This window comes from Leptosomus discolor, chromosome 8, assembly GCF_034619465.1.
Source record: "Leptosomus discolor isolate bLepDis1 chromosome 8, bLepDis1.hap2, whole genome shotgun sequence".
NCBI classification, from domain to species: domain Eukaryota; kingdom Metazoa; phylum Chordata; class Aves; order Leptosomiformes; family Leptosomidae; genus Leptosomus; species Leptosomus discolor.
In genome coordinates, this window is record NC_141398.1 from 54,584,403 (window position 1) to 54,594,783 (window position 10,381).

Consider the following 10,381-nt stretch of genomic DNA (forward strand, 5'->3'; position numbering starts at 1 on the left):
TTGAACTACAGTTTCACAGACTGTCATTGTGTTTTGGGTAAACAAAAGCCTTTACACTCCAGGTCTGCAAACCTGGTATCTTCCTCAAACAGTTCTGAAGTGGAGGAAAAAATGGAAAAAGACAGAAATAAAACCTTGCTTAGGTTAATTATTAGTGACTGAAAGCTGCTATTGGTTATTAGAATCTGCCTCTAAAAAGAGAAATATTTTAGATCTTGAGCAGTTCACAGCTGTTCAGAAGAGAATATGTTGCATCTCGGCAGCAGAGATGGTATGGTCCAAATGAAAATAGTGGCGCTTAAAATAAAAATCCTCGTTTACATCAAAGACATCCTGTTATGAAGAGGTCAAGTCTGTGCAGACAGGTCATCCTCTCCTGACCCTTATGAGGGCATTTGACTATAAGCTTCTCTCTAATGGACTAGGGAAAGTGTGGGAACTAAGCTTTGTGGAAAGACTTTACTACAACAAGAAAAACGCTGATGTTTCACGTAACGAGTCTTCTAATTCCTTTAGAAGTTATAAAACGGCTGCTTAACAAGAAAGGCCAGGATGAATTGCCTATCTGTGCCTGTTTCTGGAACTGTTTTAAGGGTGCAAGTAGCAGCGCTCGCAACAGCCTAAAGTTTGGTCTGAAACACAATGTTGAGAATTTCCAAGCTCTTACTGCCTGCTGGGCAATAATGGAGCAGGCAAAAATGACTGAGAGGACCAGCTCTTGTGGGCAACTCTTGTGAGCTGCTCCGCATCCACAGCCCGCTGTGTTCAGGCTGATGGAGCCAAAGTGCTCCCAGTGATGCAGTATTTCCTCTATGTATGTTCCAGGTTTCCAGTTTTTTTAATACAGAACCTGGAAGAACTGCAACTGCTTTTATCTTTCCTGTCCAGCAGAAGCAGATTATTTCTCCATCATTAATCCTCTTCAATTCCATTTCTTACCCATCAGGAATCTGCAGGGTCAAAATACCTGTGATAACAGTGTTTTTGTCATGCAGAGCTAAAGCCAGAGTTAAACAGAAAGCTTATCAGACAGCTATGGAGAAGGGTAATCAATAATCTAATCATACAATTCATTCCCCATCAGCAGTCAATTCAAGACTGAGACCAGAAACAGTGTCTCATATTTATCTAGCGTAATTCAAAACATGTTCAAGAGTATATATCTTTTTCCCATTGTCACCTCATTTTCCTGTAAAGATTTGTCTTATTTTAATCTTCACCATATTATGGAGTGAATAACGGCAAAATGTCCACCAAAACAGTGGACAAAATGATGCTCCTGTAAAACACAGTTTGTGTTTTATGAAAGACAAAGGTGTGATGGTGTGTGAATATAAAGAAAGTCAAAGAACTCATATACCAGATGTTGTTCCTGTTGTGGTGGTATAATGGCAGAAAATGTAGGATTTGTATATTGGCTGGTGGATGGACTAAAAATAGTTTTGAGAATGAGTCAAATCACCAGTTCTGTATTTAGTTTTTCTTCAAGGTCCCACTGGGCCAAATTTTGTCCTATTTTTACAGCTGTAGGTTTCTAAAGGAACCTCATTGCGAACAGCAATTATTTTGTACATTTACCAGCAGTCTGGCTCACTGATTTTGATGGGAGTTTGTCTGCCTAAGAACCTTGGGATTTGTCTCAGCATATTTAACTGGACTTAAAAGTGTGAGCTCTAGGAATAAGAGGCTGTTGTTAGCATGAACTTAAATAATGCTAATACAGGGTGCGATTAAATGACTACAAAGAATGGGTACATGAGTTGCATTGCCTGCCTGCCTCTTAGGTGGCCAGACTGCATTAAGAAGCTTTAATTTTGTGGCTTCTTTGATACTTTGAGCAAAGTCCTGCCCTCAGACATGCACACACAACTTCCATTGAATTAATACACCTCCTGTTTATCTATCAGTGCTACATCTAACCCTTTCTCCAGTCGTAGGCTCCTCTGACAGCTCAGTGAGTGTAACATGATTCATCCTTCCCTCTCCTTCTCTTCCCTTGACTAGACACTAACAAACATAACAGAACTTGAGACAAGAGAAAGAGGCCCCTTATAATGAAAGATTCAATCACATCTTACCAAAAACAAAGGAGGGCACTAGCTAGTGCATGAAGCTGACTCCACTCTTCTAATTAAGGTACATAAATAAAAGGGAGAGAATGGCCCACATTCACCTCTAGTGTAAGCAGGTGCAGCCTCTCAGGCCTCCAGGCTAGTGTGTTTGCTCAAGGCTGAATTTAGCCTGAAAAATAAAACTGTGTATCAAACAGTTTTAAAGCACCTGAACTGTACTGCTTTTCGCTCTGACCCAAAATACACATGCATCTCTCCTCTGTGATGTAATGGTAGGAGAGTTCCTTTATGTTGTACGTACGTTTCTTTCCTCTGGGCGCACATGTTTTGTACTTGCTGTAAACCCTCACCTGTCTCCTCCACCAAATAGCAGCAACATCCCCACAAATGCTATATAATAAACCAGTCGTTCATTATGCTTGCTGTTGTCTATGTTGTGTATTGGACTGCAGTGTAAACTTGTTTGACTTTGTAAGAGAGAGCTCTAGTTGACAAGGGGAATGCGACTTCTGCTCTTAAGTGCACAGTTATAAATTACTTTTAAGAACGTCTCTAGAACTCAACTGGACTATTGACAACTCTGGGGTTCTCTTGTATTCTGCCCTGATTTACTGTGTGACTGCAAACAACCCACTTTACACATGAGATTACATATACATAGACCTAACATAAGGATAGTAAAACTAGCATATAAAGAGACAAACACCATGCAGTTTATTCACAGACTAGGAAGACCATAGTAAGGCTTTTATAGACAGTCATCAAAAAAGTGGAGTTAAAGGTGGTGAACACACAATAGATATCTGGTTTTAATGCAGATGAGATATAGCGCAACATGTGGATGAGAATGGGCAAGGGCACAAGAGGAATGAGGTAGGAATACAAATATAGCAATACTGAGTAAGTCCTACAAACAACTTCTTATTATAACAGTGGCCGGAACTACTTCCTTCAGAAAAAACTGAAAACCCCCTGCGTTCTGTGGATTTGGCATAGTCTGCCTCCCAATTAGATAGCTAAAGGCAATTTAATACAATATATTAATAATATATTACTAAATAACAGTAGTAATAAAACATATAATTATAATAAGTAAGAATTAGTTCAAGTCGGCAGTCTGGGGGAAAAAAAAACCTGAATTTGGGAAGAATGAACACTTTGAATTGGAGAATGTAAACAGAGGATGAAGCAGCAAGACAAACCAGTGGCCTGGATTTCTCAATTGGGAGAACCAAGGGATTGAAGGAAACTCCAAGAAGTCACACTGGAGCAACAGAAGAGTTTTATTAAAAGTAATAATGAATATCAGTGGAGAAAGGAGCTGAAAATTTTGCATAAATTTCTATTGAGGCCACATTAAGATGATGCCAAAGACAGAAACTAGTTTTGTATTTACTAATATAAATGAACTCATTGACCCAAAGTTGTAAGAGTTAAAAAACAAAAAAAAAAAACAAAAAAAAAACAAAAAAAACCCACCCCTGAGACTGAGAATGTATTAATAAAATATATGAAAAAAAAAAATTAGCGCAACTTCTTTGGAGAGAATGAATCACATTCTCCACAGGTAGTCCAGAACAGATCCTTCTGAAGGTGTGCACAGTACATCTGTCTTTTGAGCATTTTTATAAAAAGACAGAGCAAATCTGTGTGATGTACAACATAAGCCTGAATTTTAATAAATCTCTCATACTCTTTTATCACTAAGTAAGTACGATGTTGATACTCAATGCCTGATGGTGAAACAGAGAGGAAGATCTAAACAAGATTTCTTGCATATAAGATAATTTCATATTAAAAAAATAAAATCATAGCTTTCTTGCTGCATAAGATACTCCAGCAAGGAAAGGATGCCAACCAAAGGAGGAAAGGGCAGAAGACCGAACAAAGCAAGTTTCCTGTCAAAAATCAAAGCACCTCAACACTTCGATGATGAAAAGGCAAGAGACAGTACTCATAGTAAACTTGTACCCATTCTCCTAAAATGCTAACTTAATGTATTAGAGTACTTATTCAGACAAAGAGCATAGATCAAGTTTTGCCTTCTGACACATCAAGAAAATTGTGTTGACTGATGGAAACATTTGGTCTCAAATCAACAAATCAGCATAAAAGTGTGGGGCCTTACTGTCAACTCAGCTGTTAAAACGTGAGTAAGATACACACATCTCTTAACAGATCTATACCAAAGCAACAAATTCTTGCTCCTTTCCAGTGTTAAGTTAAGGTCATCTTGCCTAACAAACCATTTCATATAGAGTCTCTCAAAAGTCTACTCTGCAGGCAATGGCAGATAACAGACAGCTGAATGACTGAATACTCTAGGTCATCCAAAAAATTAGATCAAAGAGTCCCTGTAGTCTATTGAAATGCAATTGCTTCCAAATCACATTGTGGTGTTCCAGGCTTGAAAGAATGGGTCACTGCAGTTTTATTGTAGAGAAGCTATTGCTAATGAAAGGAACAATGGAAAGATTAGTGCTACCAACCATATAGAAGAAACACCACTTTCGGTTTAATTGCAGTGAACAAAGCAAATAGGAAAGAAGGGCAACCAAGTGACAAAAGTAGTTGGTGCAAAGAGGATATAGAAGCTATTCAAAAGGTTCTCTTGATCAGAGCACAGTGTCCAGACTTAACATATGATTACCGAATTTGGATCACAGTAAAAAATGACGTGGTTGTCATTACAGACAGCTGACGACACTATTTTAAGAAGGCAGCCTTGCAAACTGAAAGACTAAGAATACTGTTGATAATTTGCCTAGGATTCATTAGAGGCTCTGAAATTAACAAATGGATAGGGAGAAAGGAACAGTTATACTTTGTGATACCTGCTCTGCAGGAGATTATTATAAGTAAAGGTTTACTTCATTTACCAGTTTAAAAATAACAATTTGAGGCGAAATACATGGAACCTTGGAACTGATTAAAGAAAGTGAGAGATTCTAGTTGGTGATAATCTAGGTACTGAGAAAGGTTCTGCCACAGTAAATTTGTTCATGCCACAATATTTATTCTCTTTTGATCAGTTGCTGGATCTTTTCTAAGTGAAGCTTACCAGTCATAACAATCTCAATGTCGAGACAGTGGTAAGAGATCCATTTCAGTCTCAGTTAAGATCACCACATTCTGTTTCTCTGTGACCTGAGGCAGACTTGAACCTTCCTTCTCGAGACAAGACTTGACAAGCCCAGCTCCACTTAGCTCACAAAGCATGTTAAAAAACAATACATGACCAAACAGGGGAGATCACTCAAACTGTAACTGTTGTGTGTAGGTAGAGTACTTCTCTTCGAGGAAAGACAAATACTGCAACAGGTTTTTTTCTGAATAAACATGGTAAAAGCTAGCAGTTGTAAAACGAAGCTTCCACAGAAACAACCAAGCACATCCGATGTTAACAGCTCAGCACTATAAACACAACTTAAAAAAAAAAAACAAAACAAAAGAAAGCTTCATTCCAGTTACTGGCACCTGCTCCAAAGTCACATTTGCAACTGTTCAAATGAACTATAAGACTCAATTCCTCTCACTTGCTGAGGAAAAAAAGTAGTGCATTCAAACCATAATCCAGACTACTTCAACCAGTTATCAGTATTCAACAGCCCTTCCTAATAAGCCGCCCTCTTCTCAAGTCACTGACTACTGTTTCAAAGGAAACACTGGGCGTCTCAAGTGCTCCTTTTTTTGGTCCCGTCACACAGTTTAATAGCTCTTACGGACAAGTACCTTTGCAAAACAGATTTCTAGAGGGTGACCCAACATATCCTCTGGACCTTAGTCAACCACAAAGCACAGATAGCTTCATATACCTAACACTTAAATGTCTCTGCTTTAATCTCATTCATAGGAGATTGCTTTGCAAGTGCAAGGGCTTAAACCTAAAAAAGATCAATGGCTATTAATTCTGTAGATGATTCTTCTGAATTACAAGACCAAAGACTTCTCTGCAGGCAATGAGCACTGTCAAATGTATTTTGAAAGAAATCATTTGCGAGTAATAATTTTTCATGGACTTGGATGACAGCCATAAATGGGAAATATGCAATGATAATATTTAACACATTCATAAGAGATCAACTAATCAAGACTTCTAAACCTGGAATTGTAAAAGGAAATGAAGCAAAATTGGTTCATAACTCCTGCTGAGCTAGGAAATTCACCCCTCCTTAAAGTAGTCGACAAACCTAGGTGTAATATTTTTTTCTAACAAGCTCATGGATTGATTTTTTTTTTTTCCTTTATTCATGTTAGTTCACAAAGGCAGGAAAAGCAAGTACTTAAGTTCATACATTTTCCTTGCTCTATCACAAACTATAACAAATGAAGTTTACTATGGGATAATTACTAAGACTACCAGCCAGTCTTCTGGTTTGGTTTTGTTTTGTTTTTTTTTTTTCCTGAAAGCCTGTGATGAAAACATACAAAGAGTGTGATGCAGTTCATTGGCTATAACTAAACTTCTGTTAAGTGCAATAGCAACTAGTGGTATTAGGAAAATCATCAAATGGTGTATGGTATCCTGAATATTATATGAATTACATACCTTCAGCTGCTATTCCATGTATGAAAATACTTTTAATGCTGATTTATTTTAAATAAACACTTACCAAGCCTACACATGTAGATATTGCTACCGAAGAGGTGCTATCATTCCTTATAAATCCCTGGTAGAAACACTGCTCAATTTCATGTTCCTGAGAATTTGAGACTCCATCTTTCCCGAGTACCTGGACAATAAAACTGTTGCTTAAAATGGTCGAAGGTTTAAGTTCTAAGTGAAGTTCCTGTCCAAATGCTGAAAATTTGTAGTGCAAGGAACTCTTTGAACTCTGAGTTGATCTCTTTCTCCTAGTACTGTGCAAAACATCATGTGAAATGTACGATCCACTGGAATCCACTCTGACAGGTGTCACAAATACATAATCTGTAACGACAGAAAGTTAGCCATCAGCTTTTGTATCCAACAAATAAGGTAAGTGTCATTCTAACATGGTAAACATCAGGCTTTCACTATGGCATGAAGCATTCCATCATTTAGGGAATGGCCTGAAGGCTCTGCAGGCTGTATGTGTATAGTCTTGACTGCATAAATTCACCCCTGTAAGTCACACAGGCTCTCAAACTGTGTTTGTTTCCTTTCTGCCCCACTGAGAGTACAGACTAACTAGCATAGCTGTGAACATTCCCACAATCGCTCTTCTGAAGACATTTGTCATCACCAGCAGATCTGTAGATTTTCCCCTCCCCCTGTATTAATTGCTGTCAAATGTGAAGGCCGCTCTGGTTTGAGAGCTTTTTTCCTCCCCTAAGCATGCAGCAAATATTATATCACTGTAGGGGTAACCATGACTGAGACTTTGTAGAACTGTACCACTTGTTCAAATGGATTAAAGGATTAATTTATTAATGCCCTAACTGAGTGAGACCTCATCTCTTTGTAGTGACTTGATTAGACTGGGTTTCAAATTGTAACTGACCTTCAGCAGAAAGAGATTACATCCTACCTAATAACCTTTAGTCAGCCATTGCTAATTGCATGTCAAAGAAGTTTATTGTTTTGGATACAATATGTGAAAAATTACAAAACTATTTGTGAGAAGAAGACCAAGACCTACTCACAACCATGTAAGAAAGGAAAAACTAGAGGCCACGATTCAGCTAGCTGTATAAGCAGGTGCCTAGCTTGAAGTACATTACCATTGCTGTTGATCTAGCCATGCAGGGATTACTTGTATCCTGGAAGCTGGGTCTGAATTTTAAGTGTTTGCTGAACTAGGACCTTTGTACCTATTGCTGGTTGTATGAGTAATTATGCTGAATAAACTCTTCCCAACCCCATTTCATTTTTGAGCTGTATTTCTCTGTGAATATGCCCAGGCATTTGACAGTATAACAATTGATTTCTCTTCCTGAATTGAAACAACACTGTCAAAAAAGAAGAAAAGCCCCTCCTTCCTGTGTTGTAACAGATGTTGCAAAAACTATCAATCTCTTTGCTTGAATAAACTTTATTGGACACACATTAGGCTGAAAACATAACCAGTGGTAGGTTGTTTTTCCTTAGACAGTGGAAACAATACATCAAGAACTTTCACTTTCCTCGAGTGGTGTTAATCAATGGCAGAACTTGAGGACGCTAAGCAGGCTGGTGGCCAAAAAATGCAAGCAGCTGCTGGAGAGAGGGAATCCCCCAGTGAGGAGATGATATGGTGCAAGAGGGTTATTCCTTTCTGCACCCTGGTGTGGTTCTCTATTGTACTTTGTTTCCACTCGCACCCAATAAAAAGCATACACTGCACTTCAAACTTCCCAGAGTCATCAGCATCTACGTGTTAGACTCTGCAACTTGGGAACAAACAGCTCCTAAGCTCTCACTCACACGAGTCCTTTCTCTCCAGGTTTGTTTTCCCTTAGCCTGCACTGCACAGCTTCTTCCGCTCTCCCACCCAAATCTTTTCATTACTTTTGTCTCATTGCTTCCACCACAAACACATGAGGTTCTGTTGTTGTGGCTGCACACACACATTCATCTTCCTAATCGCACATGTAAACGTGGATATATTTACCATCTCATTCATTTGCTTTGCTGTTACATATTGTTCCTCTTAGCTTTTGCGCACAGGGTTTAACAAGTTAATCTCTGCCCATGGTTAGCTATTTTACAGCAGCCAACTGGCTTTCACTTTATGTTCCCCAAACACTGTGGCTTCTTCCCTTTAAATGCTCAATCCACTAAAAAAAAAAAAAAAAAAAAAAAAAAAGCATCCATGCAAATGTTCATATACACAGACACAGAAAGAGCTATACAAACCATGATTCAATTCACTGATGCTGTCACTGGTTAAAGTTGCTGCATGAGACATGCAACAGAGGCAGCACAGCTGAAGGGTCTGCAAGAGAAAAAAATAAAAAAGAGAGAGAGAAAAGGAGTATTGGGCGAGATTTACTTGACAAGGGAAGGCAGAAAGACAAGGCACCAGAAACTGTGCAGTAACCTGGTATGAAAGTACACTAGGCGACTGCAAAAGAAAGTGCTCTCGACCTGCCTTTATAGTGCTTCCAAGCCACGGGAGAGCCGGGAATTGCATGGAGCTGCCGCCGAGAACCGCAACAGGTAAAGTCCAGACGACCAGCAGGAGACAGTCCATGTTCCGCCGCGCACCTGGCGTGCTACCTGCTCCCCGAAGCGTGCGGCGGGCGCGCCCGGATCCCCCGCATGGTCACCTGGGCTCTGCCCCGCAGCGGCTCCGCCGGCCGCCTCGCCGCGCCGCGCCCCCGCCGTGCGCGGCGGCGGAGCCCATGGAGCGGCGCCCAGGTGAGCGCGCCCTCGCCGCCGCCGGCGCGCACGCTTTAAGCCGCCGCCGCCGCCGCCGCCGCGGGGCAGCGCTGCCTCCGGCGCCGCGTCTCGGCGCGGCCGCCGCCCGGGGGGCGACGCGGAGCGGAGCGGGCGGGACCAATGGGGAGGCGGCGGGGCCGGGCCGGGGCCGGGCCCGGGGCCGGCGGGGGCAGCGGGGAGGCACCTGGGAAAGGGGGTGGCTGGCGGCCCCCCGCCCCCCCCCCCCGGACCGCGGGGGAGGCGAGGGAGCGGCGGGGCTGAGCGAGGGCAGCGCCAGTGCGGGCCCACCTGCGGAGAGAGCGGGGACCTGCCCGGGGGCAGGAGGGGTGCAAACACGGGGGGCCGAGCCCAGGGCTTAACCGAAAGGACCGGAGTGTTCGTGGTGGTGCTGGGAGAAGGAGCAGAGCCCGGTGTCAGCCACCCAGCTCCCAAAGCACCATTCACTCGGAGAGAATGTGCTGTTACTTTCTATTATTTTTGAAGGTGGTTTCACGGGAAAACAATCGAACAAACAAATGGGAACAAAATCAGTCGCAGATTCGGTTGCCTGGGACTGAAGCCCAGCTATGATAGCCAAGGCCACTTACTGAACATGAACATGGATGTCCGTAAAGGAGCTGACTTTCACACAGTGGCTTACATGTATTGAGCGCCCGGTTCTGGTTGCGACTAGCCTATGCTATTAGGTTACACTTTTTCATCTACAGAAAACTTCAGTAAAAGATCAAAGGTCTAAAAAATCTGAAGGGAAACTGAAGTAGTGAAGTGAATGGGACTGGTCGAGGTTGGAAATCAACACAGAACTTGTTTCTGACGTTTTTGGCTGCACTTGGAGAAGTGTCCCTCACCTCATGATCTCCCTTTTGTGCTAGAGAGTTTTCAGTATGTGTCTCAGTCCAATCTCTTTCAAAATCTCCCTTGTCCCAGGGTCACACCATGAAAATAAACGGTAGCTGTGTCAATTTAA

At 41.6% G+C, this 10,381-nt stretch overlaps 1 protein-coding gene across 1 annotated transcript in view; it reads right to left on the reverse strand.

Annotated features, from left to right (window-relative positions):
* Window positions 1-9,226, reverse strand: part of ADAMTS18 (ADAM metallopeptidase with thrombospondin type 1 motif 18) — a 76,839-nt gene extending 67,613 nt beyond the window's left edge. Inside the window, exons 1-3 of the mRNA XM_086469110.1 lie at window positions 9,125-9,226; window positions 8,890-8,968; window positions 6,686-7,002 (exon numbers count right to left, since the gene is read on the reverse strand). Of these exons, the coding sequence (XP_086325236.1) occupies window positions 6,686-7,002; window positions 8,890-8,968; window positions 9,125-9,226 (498 nt within the window). The remainder of the gene's footprint in view (window positions 1-6,685; window positions 7,003-8,889; window positions 8,969-9,124) is intronic.
* Between the last annotated feature and the right edge of the window lie 1,155 nt (window positions 9,227-10,381).